Below are 23,947 nucleotides of genomic sequence, written 5' to 3' on the forward strand. Positions count from 1 at the left end.
CACGGGAAAGCGCTGGGTTCTTGAGGCCGAACTACGCTGGTGCCCGTCGGGCTGGGCTAACGCAGGGCAGGCCGCCCTCGCCTCCCGCGCCCCGGGAGAAGCCTGCGGCCGGCCCACGCACCCCCGGGACCGGTTGCCGCTCCCCGGCGGCACCGAGGTGCTCGCCCTTGGGCCGCTGCCGTGGCCAGACCGCGGCTCCCCGGGGCGGCCGCTGCGGAGCGGGGCAACGTTGGCTTTCCCTCGGGAGGCAGCGCGGTGGGGCTGCCCCGGCGGGGGGCGGAGGGAAGCCCGCACCCGCCGGGGCGGCCCGGAGGCTCGGCGGGGCCGGGCTGCTCCCGCCGCGGCCAAAGCCAGGCCGGCGCTGTCCCGCGGGGGCGGGCGCCGCCGCCAAGATGGAGGCGGCCGGCGTCAATACCGCGGGGAAGGGGCAGGGCAGCGGCGGTCCCGCCGGCAGCGAGCGAGGCGGGCGGTGGAGCGGGGCGGGGGGGGGGGCTCCGCCCGGGGCAGGGCAGGTGCGCGGCGGCGGGGCGGCGCCGCCGGGGAACCGCCGCCGGGCCGAGCCGAGGGCGGGGCCGGCGGCGGCGGCGCGCTCGGCGCTCCGGGCACGCTGGGCGGCGGCGGGGGCGGCCGCGCTGGGAGTGACAGCGGGGCCTGAGCGGATCCGCGCTGCCCCATGGCGGCCGCCCGCCTCGGCGGCCCGCCCGCCTGGCGGTGACTCGGGCTCCCCCTCCCGCCCCTCCTCCGCCGCCGCCGCCGCCTCCTCCTGCTCCGCTCGCCCAGCCCGGGCCCGGCCCAGCCGCTGCCGCACGGCGCCGCCGCCGCTGCCCGCCGAGCCCGGGGCGCAGCCGGGAGCCGCGCGGGGGACATGACGGTGGAGCAGAACGTGCTGCAGCCCGGCGGCGCCGCCAAGGTGAGACACCGGCCCGGCCCCGCCGCCCTGTGCCGCGGGGGCCCGCCCGCTGCGCCAGGGCCCGGCCTGGCACCCGGCTGCGCGCCCCGCGCCGCGCCCCTGCCTGCCGGCCTCGGCCGGGCCTGCCCCCCCCACCCCGCTCCCCTCCCCGGGCCGCTCCTGGCCTGCGCGGCCCCGGCGGCTGCCCCCGCACACGGCCCCCGCCCCGCCGCAACTTTTCCCCCCTGTAACGGGGGCGCAGCCTCCCCACCCGCCGCCGCCTCCCGGGCTTGGGGGCAGCTTCCCCCGGCCGAGGGGGGGGCCCGGCCTTCCCCGCGCCCCGGCTTCTCCCGGCCCCCGCCGCTTCAGCCCCGGGCTGGGGCCGGGGCGACCGCGAAGCCGCCCGGGGGGGCGCGGCCGGGCCGCGGGGAGCCGCCGTCACCCCGGCCCCGGGTCAGCCCCGCGCCGCTGCGGGCCGGGTCCTCCCCTCAGCGCCCCGCGGCTCGGGGCAGAGCCGCCGCTCCCGGGGTGGGACGGGGCCGCGGGCGGGCGGTCGGGCCTGTCGCACTTGCAGAGCAGCGGGACGGGGAGCGGCCGGCGGGTGGGTGAGGACCGCCAGGTCCTGCCCGAGCCGCCGGAGCGGGCCGGCAGGGAGATGCCGCACACGCACGGCCTGACCCTGCCGCGGCGGCATCCGCGGCCGCGGGGGGAGAGCGCGGCTCCGCGCGTGTGCCGGGGGCTCGGCGCCACGCTCCGCTCCTGAAGTAGAGCGGTGCCGGGCTCTGGGACTCGTGTTAACGGGCACCGTGGAACGGGGTTAAGAGAATGGCAGCGTCTGGGAATCTCCTACTGCGCACCGGGAGTTGCTGGAAAATGTTTCTTTGTCAGAAAAAGATAAAAATAATGGACCCCTTCTAAAGCTCTTCTCTGCTTGAAGTGAACTGGCAGGAGAAAAACCTGCAATTAAATCGCACTGCTTTTTAAATTATTTTTTTCTTTGTAAAGGTAGCTGTTGCTGGTTAATGCAACTGTTCTGGTTAGTGATATGTCTGCCTCCTCTTCCCCGATTTTTTTTTTTTTAATGGCATGTTATGCTTTTATAAGATGGTAAAGGTATATGTGTTTTGATATACTCGGTGTGGAAGTTAAATGGCTCCAGTCACAGGAGTGGACAGTGGGAATGCGGTGATTAAGGCGTAATTGGTTCAAGTGGTACAACTTACATTCAGGAAGCTCATTTGGAGGGAGAGGCATGTCTCGCCCAAGACTGCTATCATAGTTGGAAGTAGTTAGCACTGATTTTGGCTGCTTCAGCAGGAAGACAAGGGCTGAACAGGCTAATTTTGTCTCTTCGTTGGTCAGTTGGGGTGTGCTCGCAGGCTAATGTAGCAGAGTTTTGCTGCGAGGCCCCCTGCTATGTGTGTCCTCCTTGTGTAACAACTTCATTTGTTGCTGCTGTGCACCTGACAACTTTCGTGAGCAAGGTTATCTTCTACAAAACCTGGTGTTGACGGTTTACTTAAATATCCCTTAATTATCGTATCGGATACGCTGTCATGTAATACCTGGTAGACACTGGTCAGAGCTGCCTATTTGCACTTTCTGTCAATAATCCTGAAAAAGCAGTGTTAGAGTTTTCAGCTAAACTACTTCTTGCAGGTCAGTAGTTCAGGACTACTTTAGTTTCAAATAGAGGATAAGCTCAAATGGTGGTTGGAGATTGACTGTGGTAGATCACCTGGTAATCCATGCTGCAACAAAAAATGAAATTAGCAATAATTCTAAAGTTGTAATCAGCATCTATGGATGATGGTTATTTGTCTAAGTATCTAGAGAAACTGTATAAAATAACAAGTTTTTTTTCATGGCAGGGATTTTCTTTTTTATTTCTATTGAATCATCTGGTTATTATATTATCTGGAACTCCTTGTTACCTATTTTATCCCTAATTGCATGCTTGGGGGAGGCCAGTCTTGAGAATATTTAAAAAACCTCCACTATCTGACTCCAAAGTGAGTATCTCATTGCTTAGTGAGACTGAACAAATAGCTAATTGGATGACAAACTTTGACATTGTTCATCTTATTTGCATGTAAGAAGAAAAATTGTGAAGGTACAGTGGGCTGATGCATGATTGAAAGGTGGAGAGGTTACCATACCACTAACTCATCATCTTCCCTTAAAAGAAGAGAATCCTGTGCTCCACAAATAATGAGAGTTTGTTCTGGAGACCTCGAAGTTTGTCATCATTGTTTTCTGTAAGTGTGAAGAAACCACATACAAGCAGAAATATATTGGATTTCTAAGAGATGCCTGAGTCATCAGCATACCTTATTCAGAACTGTGGTTCCCAACATTGTTCATCAGATGTTTTCTTACTGTCATACAGGAAGTATGTGTCAAACTTCAGCAGTACTTGGAGATGCAAGTTTGTATTAGGAAGTGCTCCAACTCCAAACAGCCCATTTCCCACTGAAGCTATCTTTAGTTTATTGTGAAGTGAAAGCATCTGGATCGGGTCAAAAGAAATTGTTTCTTTTGTGTTTACTGGTCATCTTGACTCCTAGTTAAAACTTGTAATTTATCTCCTGAAGCAAATAATTAATCATGTTACTCTTGTTCCTCACAGCTCTTGTGTGCTTCTCTAACATCGTTAGGTGTCTGTAGGTTATCTGTAGTGTTCAAATCAAGGCTAAAGCATGTGAATAAAGGTAAATGGTGCGGGAAGCTAAAATAAGTAGATTCTCATTTTGTCTTGGCTGTATTTCTGTCCAGTAAAATCCTTTTTGTCCGTCATTTTGCTGCTGAAGAGCTAAGGCATGTATGTTGCAGGATTTACTCGTGCTCCAGGCAGTCCTGCACCGCTACCATGGGGGCAGCTTGCACTGGTGCACGCGTATGTTGATTTTCCTCCCGGAGAAAGACAGACCCAGGCTGCCCCCTTCCCTCGGCCAGCGTCCATCACGCAGCGGGTTCAGCAAGAGCGGCTGGGGTGAATGGTGGTTTTTCTAGTAATTGGAAGAAATTATGTGGACTGGTCATACATGTTTCAGCAGTGTCTTGGCTCTAATAATTATTGTGATGGTCGTCTCAGAACAGCAGATTGAAGAAGCTGGGTTTTAAAGGGTGACACTTAGCTGGCCTCTCAGCAATGTGTATTATCAAGTTCTGCTTCTGGAGAGAGGCCGAGTGTTGGTTGATACGTGGATTTGAAGTCTGTTTTATCTGTCCTTTGGTTTCCCACACCCACTGTTATTTCAGACCTGTGATTCAGCAGCATGTTGGCAGTGTAATCACAGGAATAGTAGAATAAAGTTAGGTGTGTCAGCTCATCTTGGTGTTTTTTTAAAAGAAGCACAAACCTTTAAGGATATTTACCACATGAAATAATGCATGGCTTAAAGCTAGGTCTAATGCTACTTACTACTTCTCCCTTGCTCTTTTTTGGGGTAGTAAGGAAAAAATTGTGCTAGCTTATGTGTGTGCTTCTGCTCTGCTTGTCCTGTGTATTTGATGTACTTATTATGGAAAGATTTAGTTAATAATACAGTATTGCCTGCTCTTCTTTCCTGAAAGCAATAGTCACTAACTTCTTAATACTGTGGTAGTTGTTCATAGGGAAGATGATACTGTCGTATGTTTCCAGCAACTGAAATAAGAATGTTGATGCAGTCCTGAATGGCAGGAGGTGGTCGCAGAGAATATCCACTGAGGACTTGGTATGCAAGGAAGGTATTTTGGGAATTGTGCTCTTTTTTTTTTTTTTTTATCTCAATAGGTGGCAACCTTCCAAGGATACAGCCTTTAAAATCTTTGTGTTTTGATCAGTTGAGTTTGGAGTTTCCTGACTGACCATTTGCCTGGTGGATCTGAGAGGCTGTAGGCTCCTGCTCTCACTACGCAGCCAGAGCTGCTCTTGCCTGTGACCAACATGCAGGTGTCCTCCTGTACCTGAGCAATGCGCCCTGGGTCATGTAATGGGGGTGGATTACAGATCTCCCTGCAAACAGGCTGCTTGTGTTTGGACTCTCTGGCAGGAGGGCTCCTTGCACAGTGGGCTTGGGTATGGCGGGGGAGCTATACCTTCTACTGCTGGTGTTGAAAGTTTTATTAGCTCTTTTGACCAGGATTAGCAGAATAACCAGACTGGTCTACTGGAAGTGTTTGCACCAGCTACTAAGTAATAAGCACTTCAAATAATTTTTGCAATGAAGTTATGCTTTTAGGTGTACACATCTTGTTATGTATTTAAAAGAAAAAAGTTAATTTAAAAAGTTTGTATTACTTGTAGTTACACCTTCTACATAGGTTCCTATTTGTGTTTTTTGAAAGCTAGAGCAAGGTGCAAAGGTCACTGATTCAAAGCAATTTTGAAAGCCCTTGTCAGACTGGTATGCTGAATGCCTTCTGGTTTTGTGAATGTTCTGATGGATTTTGGTGGGAGGGGTGTGTGTGTATGTGTGGTTACATTTGGTGGTGGTTTTTTTTTTGGCAGCTGAATCTTGCTGAATCCTGCTGAATCATGGAATTTTTTTATTTGTATAATATGATATCAATCTGCACCTTTCAGAAATCTTTAATACCAGTTTAAAACCTGTTGCATTCTAGAAAACCTTTCACAAAAGTTCAGTAATGATTTCAGTTGTGGTAGCAGGAGTTTACAACTATAATACTATCATCAGCATCTGTCTGAAATAATGTCTTTAAATATCTTTTGGTCCACACCTTGAAAGAAAAATATTGCTTCAGAATATGAAAATGTTGTGTTTATACGTTTTCCCGTTAACCTTTTTTGTAATTAAATATCTTTAGTACTTCCTAAAAAAATATATTTTTGGTATGACCCTGTATCTATAGCTAGTAGGAGCAGCAGCTACAAAAGGTGACAAAACCCATCCGCTTCTATGAAAAGGTCAAAAACGAAATTACCCATGTCTCAAAAGAGAAAAATATTCCACATTTTAAAAAGTGCTTTGTAAAGATAAGTGGGAGGATAATTGAACAGTTGCTTTTTTTGCTCTCTTATGCCTGAAAAAAAGATGTTAAGGCAGGAAATAGCATCTCCTTAATCCTGTAAATTCAGTTGATGTTCGTGGACTTCTCTAACTGAAGAGGAATGAAAGATAGAATGAAAGATACAGTTTCTGTCCTGTTTTTGGCTAAATCTTCTCATCTTGGCTGAAGAACCCACCCAAGTGGCGACAGTCCAATTATTCAGTCAGCAAGAAGCTGGCTCCGTAACTTCAGTGATGTGATGGTTGGGTTGAGGGACATCCTGGATGCTGGGGACCGGTGTAGTGGCCGAGTTGTTAAATTGACCCGATGCCCCAGCTGACTTGGAGGCTGCCTTTTCAGGCTGGGCTTAAATCTTCCAGAACTAGCTGTGCCAGGAAATCTTCCAGAACCTGTGCCAGGAATTGTTTGGGGGTGCAGCATCAGTCACCCCCTTACTGCCGTTGCTGGTGGTGCCAGTGATGGAGGGATTATCTAGGCACCCAGGGGTGCTTCCAGGGTTCCTTTATGTTTTATTGCTCTTCAGTTTCTGTAGTGAAGATGCTGATTTGCAATTCCTAGCTGGTCATCTGGCAAAAGCTAAGAGCCAAATGTGACATTCCTGATATTCCTTAGCATAAAAAGTAAACAAAAAGTTTAAGAGCAGTGTCTTCACTTACATGTTTTCATGTAGGAATAAATTCCTTTAAAAGCTTGACTTTTTGGTTCTGTTCATTTGGGTTTTGTTTTTTTTGGTGTGGTGGTTTTTTTTTTTTGTTATTGACTTGTACTTACTATGGAACAGAGCTCTTAAAAATCTGAGGGGGGGGCGGGGTGTGTGTGGGGGGGTGTGTGTATTGCCAGGACCTGGACCGAGACAGGAAAGTCTACTTTTACTGAGTAGGAAAACCTCATGTGTGGGGGCAGCTTTTCTGGGAAACGAAAGTATCCTGAGCGCTTTCACTTTCTCATTCTCTTTTGGTAGCCAGTGTGCTATGTAAGGACCGGGAAGGCTGTACTGAGTCACAACGAAGGTTTGTGTATGTTTTGGGGTTTTTTGTTTGGTTTTGTTTTGGTGTTTTTATTTTTCTTTTAAATGGATGTGTTAAGCTTCCCCACCAAAACCCAGTGACGAAGTTACCGATGTGATGGTCTTCAGTCAGCAGATAGACATCTGTAATTTGAGAGCATTCGGCTTCTCACCAGGGGGCTGTTGACTCCTAGCGTCACGCAAATAGCAAACCATGGTATTAGGTGACTAATGTAGGAGAGGCTGTTGTGACAACGTATTTCAAATTGATTTTATGAATTCAGGGTAGACTTCAGTCTTCTTTTCCCCGTTAGGAAATAAAGACTGCTTCTGTTACCTGATGATTACGCTTCATCAGTTGTGGTGCGGTTAAAGAAGTCAGTATCTGCCAAGAGTAGAAAATATTTGACTGAAGTGAATGTTAGTTTAACCAAGTTCGGTGAAACTAATTTAACTCGTGTGACTTCTGCCAGCGAGCTAAGTGTGCAATAGGTGGAGTGGTAACGGATGGTCAATTGTAATTAATAGGGAAAGGCTAGTACTGTAAATCACAATACTTAGTTGTATGTGAAAGTATGTAAAGTTAAAACTTTTCTGATAAATTCTTAATCTTTTTTATTATTTAAAAAGGAGAAAATACGGTGACAAAGTAATCTAAAGCTGTGGGGCTGAAGTAAAGATGAGGTGAGATGCTTTACTGCTGAACATGATAGTGGTGGCATGCCTTGCATAATCGTACAAACTCAGTCTTTATGCCAAGTCAATGGAAATACTTTTTCCTGTTTCCTGCATCAGGCTGGCAAATGGCATCTTTTGCTATTTTTTGTGAACACTTTCAACTTTTAATTTGGCGACAGTGCGTTCTGAAAAGTGCATGTCAGATTTCTTAATGTTACATTACGTTAATGCTGTGCTGAATATAAATGTTGTCATAATCTGTATTGTGCCAAGCTGGCAGGTAGAATGGAGAGCAGCGGTAGTGTGTGCTGTGCTTGAGTGCAATCTTGAGTACAGCACTGACATTTCCACTCATTTTACTGCTGGCTTTAGATCTCTTTATCACTGCACTTATTTAGGACTTCAAGACTTGCAATAGACTAAGGGCTTCACAGACTTTTGATAGAAAATTTTCATGAAACTTCTTTTTTGAGTAATCCTGCCCATGCCACCTTTCTGCTGTATGTTACCATCGCAGTTTTCAGAAGTGAATAAAGGGAATGGAAGTCTGTCTCTTTGCTGCAGCAGGTTACGCCTCCCTGCCTGGATATTCGGGGTGAGTACACTGATCTGTGATTGGAGTGGCAGAGGCATGCTGCCTTCTGCTGATAGCTGCAGGGCTGTATCGTCTGGTAAAGGAGTGGTTTTAACATGCTGAACTACGTAGCAATTTCCCTGGTGAATGTGGTGCAGAATCTGTGGTTTTAGGCTTTAACACAAATGACATGTGAAGCAACATTTTGAGTCGATACTGAGATTTCTGTGGAGTGATATGGGGAAGAATTGGGTCCTAAGGTGGTGTGAAGGACAGACACAAATGTTGTGAGTAGGACACTGATAATTTCAGTTGTCTGCAGCAGGCTTGTCCACTTAATTATGAACTGGCTTTCAATGTATTTAGTAACATCATTAATTCCAAGCATTTGAAAATCACTATGAAGATATTTACTCTATTTAGATGTAAACTCTTGCAGTTTAAGGCAGCACTCTTTTTTTTTTTTTTTTTTTTTTTTTTTTCCCGGTTAGGTTTCATAGTTTTCATTCTTTTGAAAATGTCATTAGCTATGTACTTTTACTTTTCTTTGCCATAATGGATGAAATTCAGGATCATGTTTAAAGCCATCAACATGAGAGTTTTCCTGAAACCTGGTGATGGGACTTTAACAGAAACAGCACTGTTGTGAGAGGTGGCAACACTGAGTGTCCACAGTTTTAACTAGCTCTCTGAATGAAGTAAGGATGTTGGAGAGGTGGAGTCCAAAGAACATGTGATGTGGAACAGCTTGAAGGCTGGAGTGCAACTAGGTTAACTTTGGAAACATCACCTGACACAGATTTGTGTATGTAAAACACTTTTTAAGGCAACAGAAGTACTGGTATGCAAATTCTAATAGTTTTTATTCTGAGATGCACAGCTTTGACTTGATGTTTTGTTTATGGTAGGCTTCTGAATTATTTTAACTGGTGGATTCTTGCTGAAAAAAATTATACCCTGCACAACATTTCTTTTAAAATGTTTGTTATCAACTAATTGGCAACCGTCAAGCTTATCAAAGTTTAGGTGTCAATCAAATGAAGACTGTGCTTAAAATATCCTTGACTAAAGCTTTTTTTAGCCATCAGGTGAAAGTGCATTTTTAAGCTTTACAGTAAGCACATGTAGACAGAAGAAAGTATTTAATAAAAGCTTTTCAGAGAGGCATTAGTTTTTTCAAGGCATGATCAATAACTATGTAAATTTAATTGACCCTTGTATCTTAACCTTGGTCTAAGCAGAATTCCTGGAAATCAGTGCACATGATATAATGGCATTATATACCTCTGCAGCTCTTTCCTGCCAATTGATGGGTCATTTCACTCGCATTGCACCCCATAATCTGGAGGGCTCCGTTTAATTAAAACAGGATGCTTGACATTAGGGTCTGAGATGTAAAAGTTTTGGATTGTGAATTGTGTAGCTATATTCAATGCCATCTATAACTTCAGGTGAATAGTAAATGCTAGGCTTGATTTTGCGCATGGTTTCTGCAATAGCTATTCTTCTCACAGCTGTATGACTTCAAGAAAAGTCACATAGCTGTGCTGAAAACTTCTATTCTTATTCTCAAACCAAAAATGAGTCTTTCTGAATTTCCATAAAGTTTCAATTAAAAAAAAGTAATTTGAGAAGTTTAGATTTAGCTGTGTTGTTACTGGGATTAAGCCAGGGAAAGAAAGTGCTACATGGAAGTTGACAATAGTATTCATTTACATTCAGGTGTATGCTTTGAGTGTGCTTTAAAGTAAGCAGCTGGAAAAAGCTGGGTATGCACAGGCACGTGGCATTCTTCATTCTCTTCAGAAGAGAAGATGGCAAGAACAGACTCCTACTCTGCCTTTCTTTTGTGTTTGGTTTCATTTTATTCCTCTGAAAGTTAGCAGCTTTGCAAAAAGAAATTTCTCCTGGGACCACAGCTGTTAGAAATGTACTTTTTTTTTAACACTTTACAAAATGCATAGGTATAAATGGCCTGGTAAGAGGACTGAATACTGTGTATTTCATCATGTCCCAGAAATCTTATGTTATGACTGAAAAGCAATTCTATATTTTGCTGATTTTAACTTTTGCTTTGTTTTGGTACAGAATCATGGGAAAATATGTGAGAGAAAGGTTTAAGGTTTTAAGCTTGTAAATGATTTTTTTAAAAAAAAAAAAAACCCTGGCTGGACCATAATTGTCCCATTGCCTGAAGCTGACTGGGCTGCTTTTTTGGGTACAGTCTGCTGGGTTAACCTCTGGATTTATTGATGGCAAAGATGGACAGATTTCTCTGCCGTCACCAGGTCCAGCTCTTGCTAACTTGGCATGTTGCCATGAAGCTTTTTCTGGGGCTGATTTAAAGACGACTGGTAAATGTGCTACCTACCCTAGTGCTGAGTGGGGGTGCGTGTGCAGCGTCCAGGCTCTGCTGCCCTGTTACAGGCCAGGGAAGGAGTTTGCAGCCACATGCTAATCCCCAGCAAAGATGCAGAAGACTGCTGCTTCATGACCTTACTGAGCAGAAAAGGGTTGAAGATTTTGCTATTGGAGTTTATTATCCCTGTTTGATAGGGAGTATGTTAGCATAATACTGCTGCTAGGAAGGCAGCACAGAATTTTAATTTTTTGTTTCAAATTATTTTTCAAAAACGTGAACTCTTTATGTGAGCCTTTTACTCAGGTCAGCCTATGAAGTTTCAGCTAGGTATGTGATGATGAAGGATGTCAGAAAGTCACTATTGGTGATATTGGCACAATACCACCAAGACAGGGAAGACTGACAGGGCTAAATTATAACAAATAGTGGTTATAAACCAAAATTGTCCTAAGTTTCCTGAGACCATGTCCTAACATGTTAGAATATAACATGTTCAGCTTTCTGTGGGAGCTGAGGCAAATGTGCATTTCAGTATAAGGTAATTCAAAGTCCATTAAAAAACCCCCTAGAGATTCTCAAGACTCTATTTTTTCTTTCTCTTTGGAAGAAAACAGCCTAGAAAACTTCAGTTGCCCTCTGTGCACTGCTGAATTTACTATTTCTTTAACTGTGAAGTAGTAAAATTATATGCTGATCCTCAGTACAAATCTTAATGCATCTTTAAATACTATAGTGTCTCTGTTGTGTTTGAGGTTCACTTTAATTCTAATGTCATCTGCATCTGTGGAGGTTATTACCTAATAAGAGCTGCTTGCTGCCCTTCACAGGGTGGCAGTCTGTGGTGTTGGCAGTGGCCTTTCTGCAAGGACACAGCACGTGCCGGCGGCTTCCTGGCGCTTGACCCAGGAAAGGCTGTCTCGCTGGAGAAGCTGGAACAGCTGTCAGAAACCCATCACCTTGCAGGCAACCTGTTAAATGCTGCTGCAGATTTTGGGTGACTTAATGTTATCTGTACTCTCGTTCTTCTGCAGAATTTATTTAAATTTTTTTTCCCCTTCAAGCTAACAATGCGTGTCTCTTCACAGGATTTCTTTTTGAATGATTAGTAAGGGGCAGGATAAACTATTAAATAATCTTACTAAATGCTGCAAGTATTGGTGCATGACTTTTCTGATGGAATTTCGTCTTGTAATGCACCTTGGATTAAAAGTTGGGGTGATCAGTTGAGGCTGCAGGATGAGTTCACTTCTGGAAGACCTCACTGCAGTGGGGTGGAGGTGCTCCCCGCCTCTCTTCTTTCCCAGTGCCCTGTGTTGTCTCACCTAATTTCTTTTGGCCTGGGAAGTGGGCAGCAGCAGGCAATGTGATTGGGAGCTGCACACTGGCTGGCTGAGTTGCTGGGGAGCCGGGGGTGCTGCTGAGGGTGTCAGCGAGCCCTGGGATCGGGCCGAGCTGCTGGAGGTGGCCTTGGGCTGCGGGATGGGAGGGCAGATGTGCCTGGGTACATGTGCACACTGTGATCACAAGGCCCATTTCTTTAGGAGATCAGGTTAGTAATTTTTTTGATAGGACTAAATGGAAGAGCCTTTTTTGAAAGGCTTTCTGTTAAGTTTTTTTTTTTCTTTCTATTCAAAACAGACAGCTGAGTTCTTTGCCCAAATGTGTCCTTGCTATTGAATATCATGAACTCTTTGTAATACAGACCTCTCAAAATGTGCCATTTCACTTTTATTTAGGGTTTCCATGCTGTACTATTCTGAATTTTGTGTGGAGAAATTATTTGTGAAATCTTCCCTGGTATCACTGACCTAGGGCACATAGTGGTGTTGTTTGAGGTGAGGTGGGATCTTTGATACTTGAGCCATTAACAGTTGCAGTAAATGAAATCTTTCTGGATGTGAAGACCTAAACCAGAGAGCAGAGAACAGCATGTGGGGTTTCAGCCCGTGCAGGAGCGGGCCTGAGTGTGTGATTTCATTTCTGTGGTGTGCAGCTTTGACCACCAAGGCATGCTAGATGCATCAGATCCCTGTTACTGTATGAATTCTATATTCATCTCTTGTTGGAGTAGGTTTTCTGCAATAGTGCCTAAGTAGGGCGAGGACCGCGGGAGACTTTTTATGCCCTCTCAGTTTCACTGGATAAAAATAGGATTAAAATAAAGGCAGAGAAACAATTCATTCTCATAAGGCTCCTACTCCACAACAGTTTAATCCAGTGGAAATAGGTGCAGCCTTGGTCTTGTCCTCTCCCTTGTTTCACCCCTGGCTCTCACTAAGTCAGCAGAAAATTAATTAAGAACAAAGAGCGGCTTTCTGCTGGTTTATTGAGAGCCTGGGCTGGCTTGCTGGAGGTTCAAGCAGGTGGCAGTGCTGGCTCAAAGGGAGGAGTGGCTTGTGGCTAGAGCTGGTGGCATCTGGCAACACCAGCCTAGGCTGGCCAGCCCTGACAGGAGCTACAGCCTGGGAAGGAGAGCTGACTCGTCGGAAGCAGCTTGTGGTCTGACAGCCCGTTTGAACTTTATTGTTTGCAAGTATGGCAGAGACTGGGATCCCACTGATCTGAGGGCACTTGCAGCTTCCAGAGTTGGTTTGTCTGTTCCTAGAGTTGTCCTTGTTATCGTGACAGCAGAGCGAGGACAACAAAGGGGCTAGCTTAATGTTGTTTTCTTGGGGGCTCTTCTGTATTGTTCAGAGCTGGGTGAGATTATCATGACGGCTATTTGGAAAAAAACCCATAAAGCTCAACACTTCAGTGGGCTAGCAGGACTGCCCTCTTGAGTCAAGTGGTAGGTCTTAGCCTTTCGATGACAGATAATAAATGGGTGATGAAAGGGCTGTAAAGTGCCTCAGATGTGAGCCAGAATATCTTGTGTTTGGTGTGATGCGTTCAACTGTGATTGGGATGGAAAGGAAAATATCTCAAAGAGGGAAGTTAAAATGTGGATCTTTGCAGCATTGTTTTAGACCTCAGAAAGACAAGATTTTATGAATTGTTTAAAAGAGATTAGAAAGGATGTATTTAATAGCTGCTACAGTAAAATTGTGATACCCTGGCAGTAGTCTTTCCTGTGAGGAGAAAGCTGTGTCTTGGTGCTACTACCTGGGCAGACACTGTAAAATTTAATGCTTAGGCATGATGGTAAATGTCTGTGAACAGAAGAAAAAAATTAAGAAGGAAACTTTTACAATAGGAAGTAGCCAGGAGTGATTGGAAAATATGTATGTATATGTATGGGTATATTTATGCACACAGCTGTATATCTGTCATCCTCCAGCCTCTTTCTCCTTTCTATCCATATGTCCTGGTTTAGCTAGGATAGGGTTAAGTTTCCCCAGCAGTGGGGGGAAGCTCTAGCTGGGTTATTCAATACCATGCTGACGTCAACTCCGGGCGCCGATAGCGCGGGAAGAATTGGTGAGCGTGTGCGTTTGTGCAGCTGTTCCTCTCACTGCTGTATCGGTACATATTTTGCTCTGTTCATTGTTATTACTGTTGTTGTTTGTTGTGTTGCTGTTGCTCTGTTGTATTAAACCTCTCCTTATCTCAGCCCCGGAGCTTTGTATTTCACTCCCTTTGTGGGGGAGGGGCAGCGGCCGCGTGGTCTCAGACCCCAGCAGGGACTAAACCACCACACCGTATGATTGTCATGGTTTAACCCTGACTGGCAACAAGGCACCACATAGCTACTCGCTTGCTCCTCAAGCCACCCTGGTGGGATGGGGAGGAGAATTAAAAAAAAAAAAAAAAGGAAAATTCATGGGTTGTGAAAAGAATGGTTTAATAATTGAAATAATAATTGAATAATAATTGAAATTGAAATAAATAAAATATAATAATAATTGTAATGAAGAGGAAGATAACAAAGAGAGGAACAAAACCCAGAAAGGGCAAGTGATGCACAATGCAATCTCACCACCTGCTGACAGATGCCCAGCCAGTCCCTGAGCAGTGATTGGCCCCTCCCGGCCAACTCCCCCCAGTTTATATACTGAGTATGACGTTCTATGGTATGGAATATCCCTTTGGCTAGTTCAGGTCAGCTGTCCTGGCCGTGCTGCCTCTCAGCTTCTTGTGCACCTGCTTGCTGGCAGAGCATGGGGAATTGAAAAACCCTTAACTTAGTTGTTGCTAAGTAGTGCTTATCCTAAAGCATCAGTGTGTTATCAACATTATTCTCACACTAAATACGAAATACAGCACCATACCAGCTACTAGGAAGAAAATTAACTCTGTCCCAGCTGAAACCAAGACAATAACATCACCTATCATTGAGCCTACTGACTTTAATTTGCTGTGGCTTGTGCACACTGTTGGCAGCTCTCTTGATGCTGGGGACTGAACACATCAAGGTGGGACTGGGATGTGAACCAAGGCTGGAGCGTGCCACTGGGACATGGCACTGCCCAGCTTTTGTCCACGGGTGGGGTGTCAGAGGAATTCTTCTGAATTTTATATGTAACTTACAGATAAGATGTGCTGGTGCTTTGAAAGACCACCCTGCTGCTACCAATAACTCCAATCACCCATCAGGTTTAGATTGGAGCACAGATATTTTTGCTAATTACTGTCACAGTTATTGGAGTGTTTTAAGAATCAAAAGTGATTTTTGTGAAGCAAATTTTCCCATGGCTGTTCTGGTGAATGCAACCTGAAGTTCACTTGCATCTTGTTAAGTGAAACTAAAGATCTTATTGGTTTTACAGTAGTTAATTTTTAAAGCTGCTGTCATTACTATTGGGAAACTTGCTGTTGTGCTGAGCAGGGTGTGAGAAATCATGATGGTGGTTTAAAACACCCGAACCTCAAAATTCTCAATAATTTTACATTTTTGACACCTTTTATGTTTTCAGTAAGTACCAAGACTGCTATCCTTTCTGGATTATAAGACTGTCACTGAAGCTTATTTAGGAATTGTTCAGTAAGAGCTAGAAATGTGTAACTAAACAATTTTTCACATGCTTCTTCACTCAAGCAACAGTATTCATAAACCAGTTCATAGTCTAATTTTAAGATAGAGCTTTAGTTACATTTCTGTTGTCTGCTCCTCTTTTGGTTTGGAGGATTGGTTTTAAACCATGTTGCTTCGATGGAGATAAGATTTTTGAGCCAGTTCACACTTCTGTTGTGATAGATGGCATCGTTTATAATTGTGTTCTTGTAAGTTAGTTTAAATGACTTTGCTGCCTTCCTAGTGTTTGCTTTTGCTTTGTCTTTATGACTACTTATACTGCCTTCAGCCACTGTTTTCTTTGTTGTTGTTGTTTTTGTTTTGCTTTTTTTCACTGGGGAAAAACCAGATCTTTTGATACTATAAACTGACCATGTTTAGTTGTAATCCAGGCAATAGACCTGGAGTCCAGGGCTGAGTTTCAGTACTTTGGCCTGAGGGAAAATGAGAGAAAAATCCACTAAATGCGTTTAAGAAAGTGTGTTTCTGTTGCTTTCTGAATGCCCTCCATGTTACTGTTATGTGTGCACTCAGTGGTGTCTCTTCCAGCTGCATTATTACTCCAATTCTTTAGCACCCCAGAATTTGCCTAGGAGGATCCATATGATAAGGTGTTGCTTCTCCCTGCTTTACTCTTCTCACCCCTGACCTGTGTAAGAAATTTGGCTTTAGGGTCTCATTCCTTCCTTGTCCTGTCCATGTGAATGTGGAAGAGAGGGTGTGAAGCCACTTTTCCTGCCTATGGGTGGAGTATTTGGAATGTCACAGACTTTGCCCCTGTGAACTGACTGGGTTTCCTGCTCATTGCAGAAATATTCCCCACATAGGTGATGATGATTTGGCTCACATTTAACTTCTGTTTTTTTATAAATGTGTATGACTATCTGAGGTGGGCTTGCCTATATTTAGTGTTAGTAAATACAAACCAAACTCCTCAAGCTTCTCTTTAAAAACCTCATTTCAAAAACTTTAAATTTATTTTAATTCAAGCTAATATTTAAGTGTTAGATGTTGAGAGTAAATGAGACTTTTTTTCTTTTTTGGGGACCATGTATATGAGGCTCAGAATAGCAAGCATTTACATGAATGCATACTCTTGTGTAGAATCCGTAATACCAAATCTGGAAATTCATTGAAAAGTCACTTGTTAAAGCATTTTCAGTTGAAGTAGTACAGCTTTGTTATGGTTCATGGAAACCATAGAAATATGGTGAGAGTATTCTGAGTGTTTTCTTATGATGAATATAGGTTATATATTGTTATGATTAAATAGGATCCTTCCTTTAATTTTTCAGGGAGGACTGTATGCACATAAGTAATACTCGAGCCTTTTTCCCTATTAAAGCTTTTATTTGGTCCAGGCTGTGCTTGGTTGAAAGTTACTGCCATACAGTGTGTCCTTTTGCTTCCTTGAAGTAACTTTGCTCTCAGTCGAGTTGCAGGTGTGTAATTATTCACTTTGCACAAGCTGCTGCTGTAATTGGCAAGTTTTGGCAGTCTGCACAGGGCAGTTCCAGACTGAAAATCTGCAGTCTCTTTGCATGTCCTTTGCTCTCCACAGGTGATTTTGCCCCAGCCAAAGCTGAGATGCATTTTGCATTTGTGTGACTATAAAAATATCTTTACCTACTTTCTCAGAGGATACAATGTCATGTAAGAGGTTACCCTTTTCATGACTGAACCAGAGGAAATCCAGTTAGCAGATACCAGACAAGGGAACTGAATTTTTCTGTGCTTTAGGAGGTACTGTAAGAATGAACACCGTAAAGCCAGTGCAGAGATTTAACTTGGTCTTTGCACCAGCAAAATACTGCTTTTAAAAATATATGTATACATATACCCACTTATTAATTTACATATTTATATATGTATGTTTATTCTGCACGCACACGCTCCCACACAGAAAAATCTTCAGGACAGAGATGGTAAGAGCAAAGACATGCAACAAAGCCTTCTGAAGTTGACTATGTGTTTTTCCCGTGTTTCAACTGAGTATCTTCATGGAAGGAGTTATTTTTTATTTGCCTGTTTGAAACTTGACCAACAGCTTATTTAGAAGATGGTTAATGTTTCTGTGTTGCTGGAAGCCATAATGCTCAGCAGTGTATGTGGGCCTTTAACTGTTCCTGGGAGATACGATTAATGTGGCAGAAAATGACATTCACAGTAGAAATTGAGGATCTTTAGTATGTTCGTCCTTTGTACCTTAACTATTTTCTTGTTTATTTGTTTGTAGCAAAAACTTAAAGCCTTTTTATAGAGGATTACATGGTGTTCTCATTAAAGCAACATCATGTGAGGAAACTACCTTATTAGCTACTTGTCTGCAGATGGTACCATTAGCAGGTCCTCTGCAGCTCAGGTTACATTTCAATTGTCTTTAATGTAAAATATTTTGTGCAATGTCATTTGGCTTTTCTAACAGCTTTTATAAATCAGTGTTGTGCTGGAAAGTAAAGCAAGCAGGTTTTGTGTGGAGGGAGTGAGTCAAGATGCTGTTCTCGGTATTTGCATTTTTTCCCCTTTCTTTTTGTCTCTAGTACAAGTATTCATCCCTTGAGAAGGAAGGGATTCCCATAGTTCATTTTCATTATGTACTATTTAAATGAACTGAATAGTGAGGCAGTAGGCCCTGCCTTCTCCTGGTGATGGCTGGACCATCTCAATTACTACTAAACATAGACTTTTTCTGTGCTTGGAAACTGAAGAGGGTTGTTTTATCTTCTAAGTTTGAAAGTGCTTGTGTTGCAAATACAAATATTTGGATGTTGCCATGAGTAAAGCCAAAGCTTACATGTACTTCTTCAGAAGTGACAGAGATGAGAAAATAAGCAGATCAAAAGGTGGCTAATTTTTTTCCCTGCAAATTTATCTGCAGTATAATTCATAATTAGTCAATTTATGAGATTTACCCTGTCCAAAAAAGCATTTGTGTAATTTAGCTTTCTGCTCTGATTTTGGTAAGTTATCAGAGTCTACAGTACTGTTGTGGAACTAATTTGGGCACAGCATCTCCCTAAGCAGATAATAGTGTAGATCCTTTTCTGCTTCACTAGCGCTAGCACAGCTACTGAATATGCTATTGTGTGAGGTTATAAACCAGATAATCTTAATTGGGCATTTCCTGAGAGGAAGGGAGGGATGGCTGAAAAAGGAAAGAATTGGAAGTAAGGGCATGCATTCCTAATATACAAATTTGGCTTCTATCCAGGAAAATGGGAGAATTTCCTGTTAGTTAAAATCTTCCAAGAGCTGAAAGCCTGGAGATACATACTGCATACCTCGGGGAGCCGGAGGAAGGGGGTAGGCTGGGAATAGCTTGTGCACGAAAGCCCTGGGGAACCGATTGCTGTGTGATGTGGTGAGGCTGAGGGGTGGGAGCAGCTGGATCTCAGGGCAGCTGTAGCATTAGTGGACCATCTCCTTTGTCTGGCCAAGGGTTTGGGTTACCTTGTAGCAATTGCACCAGCAGAGTCTGGTGTCGTAGAGCAAGTCCTGGAGCCTGTTTAGAGTTGAGTCAAATGCAATACAAGCTACATGGAGTATGCGTGTAGATGTATGTATATATGTGTGCATGTATAACGTAACACATTTGGTGCTGCAGTGCAGATATATGTGCAGTTTTGACTCACTAAACTGGAGAATCTGTGCTATAGATAAACTATGGAATCTTTCATGTAAATCTGAGGAAAGTATGGCAAACAGAAGTGGGTACAGCAAATAGGATCCAAAAGAATTGGAGTGGATTTGTTAGCACCAGTAGTGGCACTGGTTCTGTTGGATCTGCATTTGAAGAGAGAGGTTGCTTATTAAGTTGAATTAAAGCACGGTGAGTTATAATTCAGAAACTGAACTTCTACTAATGCGAGGCTAGAAAAAATAGGGAGTCGGGGGAGAGCTGTGTTGAAAAGATGGCAACTTATTTATGTTGGGACTGCTAGTTGTGTTCTGGATCTTCCCTCACTGACCAGATTTAATTAACACACATTAGTGTAGGTACTTCAGACACTTGAAAATACTTGTATGCCGCCACCTTAATTTTTTAACTTTGCTTTAGTGTATGGTGAGCTCTTTTGGGTATTTTTGGTAAGCCTTTGAGTGAATTATGACTAATTGTTTAGAATATCTACATTAGTGTTTGTGGATATTTGAGCGTCTATATGCTACAGTCACTTCAGCTCAAGTTAGCCCAAGCTTCACACAAGTAAAGTGTCTAGGGTAGATGTAATAGGAAGGAATATTAATAGGAGTAAGGAGGGTGGCTTGCTTCATATGTAGAAGTCTGTCCTAAGTATTGTATTAAATATTAGTTATGGTACGGAAGAGACTTAGTCCTTTAGCAGTTGCATTAGAAATTTAGAATTAGTCCTTTAGCAGTTGTATTGGAAATTCAAACTTCAGCCATAGGTAATAGTAAAATAAAATCTTTTAAAATCATCCAGTATGCCACAACAGCCTATACTAAAGGAATATAATTCAAAACAAGTAACTTTACCTGTTTTGACTTTTGCATTCTGGTACAGATGCACCAAAGTTACATCAAGAATTAAGTAGTATTAACTCTTCGAATATGGGTACGATTATGTTTCATAAACCTCTGAAGTGAAAAGCAAAAAGAAAATTTGTTCTTGCCCCCTGATTAATGAGACAAGGGTTTGATAGTAGTTGCCTGCACTGTCATTTGTACTGAAAAGAAAGAGAATTACCTGTGTTAATACAGTTTCATGAATGATAACATATTGTCAATATAACAGTAAAGGAGAATAATGGCAAAGTTAAATATGCAGTTGCGAGAAAGGTCTGTATGCAGTAAAGGTGATGCAGTTGTAAATGTGAGAGGATGAGGGGAGCATGGTGAATACATGGAAGAGAAGGCCACCAGTCAGATGGTGTGTTAAGGAGTTTTTAGCTGCCCCATGCAGTTTCAGAATTGTTTCTGGAGACCCATTAGTCTATTGGTAGGTATCAAGAGAACACATTGATCAGGTGGAAACAATTTAAATTATAGTTTTGTTGCTTTGTTTTTATCTTTTTCCTCCTCCTTCTAGGAAGGGGAGTATATAGTCATTGTTCTGTGTGATCTGAAAGAACTCAATTAGAGATTAATGGCAGCTTGTTCACATTTACCCAAAAAGCCAGTGATGTCTAAAGGAGGTGTTTGTGGCCCCAAAGCAGTCCAGCTCCATTTGAGGTATTCAGGGTAACTGTTAGTTTTCCTCTTTAATTTCTGACCCTTCTAACTAGGGTGCTTATGGATTCTCTGTATTGTTCACTTCATTACCAGTTAGAAATTTTGGAGCTGGGTGCCTTCAACTTCTGTCCTTGAAGTTAGGTACTTAAATCATCTCTTGGTGAGAAAGGAGCATCTCTGGGCCTGGTTCTGATCTGTCAGATGTGTATGTCCTTGGGAAGGGAGCCTTGAACCACAGCTGTATACCGGAATACTGAAATCTGGATATAAACTACAGATGTCTAGGTTTATAAGTCACAGCTGTGCTCATAAATTAGCAGCCAATATTTTGAACTGCTAAGAGATTGTTTGTTGGTAAACTATGTCTCTTCTGTCTTTTCCCAGTCTCTGTGAACAATGAATATCCTCCAGTCAGCCTTTCCAAGTGTTGTATATATTATGGAAGATACAGAAATCTGTTATAACTTGTTGTTATAATAAATTATAGTGAAACTATTTTCTGTTTTATTAACCATCATGTTGGTAGCAAATACAAAAAGCAAACCAATTTGCTGCCACGCACTGCCCTTGAATTGCTACTGCCAGTTTTAATGCTGTTGTAATTACTTTTCCCAAATACTCTTATTTCTCTTCTTTGCTTCTTGCCAGACCCAGGGGCAGGAAAGCAACTTTATAGGGGAAACAAGTCCTGCCTTTGTACAGTGCTATGAAATGCACAGAGTAAACAAATGAGGGGGGGGAAGGATGGGGGAAGAGTGGGAGTTTGTTTTCCTGCATCACTTCACATTTCTTGTGCCAATAGCAGAGTTTTTAAAAAGAAGAGAGGAAAAAAAAAAAGGCAAATTGAATTGTTAGCAGTGTCCCTTAGGATCATAAGTGAATGGAAGATTGTGTATGTAATTCATAAACATCCTGAACTATATTCCTTCTATTTCAACATATTAGGGCATGAAGTAGTGCCTGCCAGGTTAATTTCACACTGGGGAATTCAGCATTCATGCACCTCTTAATTTCCTCCTCTATACAAAGCTGTGATAAGAGGAGAATAAGGATAGTTGAATATTTGATTCCAAATAATTAAAGAGAAGTATTTTAGAGGTAGCTGCAAGACAATTACGGTTGTGGGGTTTTTTAATTGAATTTGGAGAGTAACATGAGAATGTTTTTGTCACTGATAGGAAATATGCTTTTGGTCTAGCAAGCAAAACCCTGTACTTTACAAAATCTTCTCTTTTATTGATGGAATTATTGTTTTGAGTTCACAATGTGGTGGGCAAACAGTAAAAAGAAAAAATACTTGCAGATACCAAGTTTTTCTCCTTTTCCCATCTGCCAAAGGAAGAATGGAATTTGTTAGTATGGAACAATGATCAGTGTTTTCATGATTTTAATGGTTAACTGGAGTTCAGGGATTGTTCCAGCCGAGTGCTTGCTTCTTTGCTTCTGTGATGTGATACCTGAGCATGAGTGAAGGGAATAATTTGTTGGCTCTAAACAGAAGTGGGACCAGATTTTTTTTTTTTTAAAGCCTCAAAATTCTTATGAAGTGAGTATTTAAGAGATCCAGAACCTGTTATTCTTTTTGTAATTCCAAGTTTTACTTTAAACTCATGGATTCTGACTGATGTTGTGACTTGGGAGAGTTGGATTCAACAAGCTTAGTCTCGAGAAACTGTTTTGTGTGGACGTTTTTACAGTATTTCTCTTAAAACACCTAAATGATCAGTAAAGATGAATTTCTTAGTTTTGAGGTTGGAATGGCTGAGAATTATGTATGCTAAGGACATAGTGGGGTTGAGAATAATTGTAAGTTGAAGAAATTGGTTTTGGTGGGAGTTTAGTCAACTATTCCCCATACTGCCTTTGAGGACCAAACTATGGAGTTTTATTTGTTTAGGAGAGCCAATTGTGGCTTTATATAGGCTCCTTAAGTCCATTTTGTGTAAGCTCACCCATCATCAATTTTTCTGTTTTTAATAAAACCCCCACCAAATCCCAAAACCATTACATTTGGGAATTAAAAGTGCCCAAGTTGCAGAAACTGAGTCAAACTTGAATAACGAAGGCTCTACCCCTTTGAGGTACATAAAGCTTATATGGAGATACTTTTAATGTTTGCAGAGATACATACTCTTGTAAGTAATTGGTTTTGCTGTTATTTGGCTCTTACCTTATTTTGATGATGTTTTTTTTTTAGCACCAGCAAACATTTTTAAATCAGCTGAGGGAGATCACTGGTATCAATGACATCCAGGTACTTCAACAGGCTCTGAAGGTAAGATGGGTGTGTCTGACTGGTAGCTGAATGTATACATTTTAACTGCCTGTGAAAGCCATAAACCCCACCCTTTCTTACTCTGGTCTTCCCTTCCTTCCCTTTCATTCCCAGTTTGAATACTTTTTGGATGTATTTCAGGGTAAAAGAGCTAATAATTGATGGCTTGTTCACTTTAGAAGTAATCTTGTTCTGTTTTGGTACTGACATAAAAATTAAGCTGGTGTTCAAAAATGAAAAGACAGGAATGGTATGACTTGCCTTTACTTTAACCTTTGGGTAAAGGGTTTTGTTCTACTACAGCTGGTCAACTGCTGATGAGTTAAGTGTTGTTTTCTTGTCAAGGTGTAGTTAGGTTTTCTATCATGTGCAGGTCCTGCTCAGTATGTAGAATGAAGAACTCTCCTTGAACTGGCCACCCTTTGCTAATTTGCTATAGTTTCACTGTTTTTTCAAACTTCGTAAATTCTTTCACAGCACAGAAGACTTCTTTGATGCAAGATCGGCAGGTTTCTGCATTCTGTTTTCCCAAATATGAATGAAAATAAAAAAAACCCCTCTTGTCTCCCTTAAGTCGAGCTTTTTAGCCATTTATACATGGTAAATGAGGATTTAGTGAATCTTAAGTCATAGTTGTTGCTTCAGATTCAGCATAAATCATGTACACAACTGCCCCTCAAAAGCCAGCATTTCTGGCTTTAAAAATGAAATGGTAGATTTTCCAAAGAATTGAGCTGACTGCTGTTGAAGTCTGAGTGTGCTGATTATGCTTGTTAAGGGGTTGATGTACACTACAAGACCTTTGATTTTTTTTTTTTTTTTTTTTTTTTTTTTTCCCCCTGAAATAAGTGGAATTCTACCATATCAAATTTTCATAAGATGTTCTATCTTTATTTTGGTTAAAAATTGTGAAGTATGCAGAACATATCAAGTTTGGAAACTTTCTTTTCTAATCAGTATTTCACCTGAAAATACAATGTGTTGTTGATCTTACAAGTTGCTTGT

General features: G+C 42.9%; 1 protein-coding gene across 3 annotated transcripts in view; it reads left to right on the forward strand.

Annotated features, from left to right (window-relative positions):
• Positions 1 to 745: 745 nt before the first annotated feature.
• Positions 746 to 23,947, forward strand: part of USP25 (ubiquitin specific peptidase 25) — a 96,141-nt gene continuing 72,939 nt past the window's right edge. Inside the window, exons 1-2 of one of the 3 annotated variants that reach the window (XM_074813680.1) lie at positions 746 to 910; positions 22,865 to 22,942. In XM_074813680.1, the coding sequence (XP_074669781.1) occupies positions 866 to 910; positions 22,865 to 22,942 (123 nt within the window). In that variant the 5' untranslated portion in view covers positions 746 to 865. Of the gene's footprint in view, positions 911 to 8,166; positions 8,185 to 22,864; positions 22,943 to 23,947 lie in introns of those variants that run through there. The other 2 variants (XM_074813688.1, XM_074813695.1) reach the window with 2 other exon arrangements.

The sequence above is a fragment of the Strix aluco genome, chromosome 2, assembly GCF_031877795.1.
Source record: "Strix aluco isolate bStrAlu1 chromosome 2, bStrAlu1.hap1, whole genome shotgun sequence".
Lineage (NCBI taxonomy): Eukaryota > Metazoa > Chordata > Aves > Strigiformes > Strigidae > Strix > Strix aluco.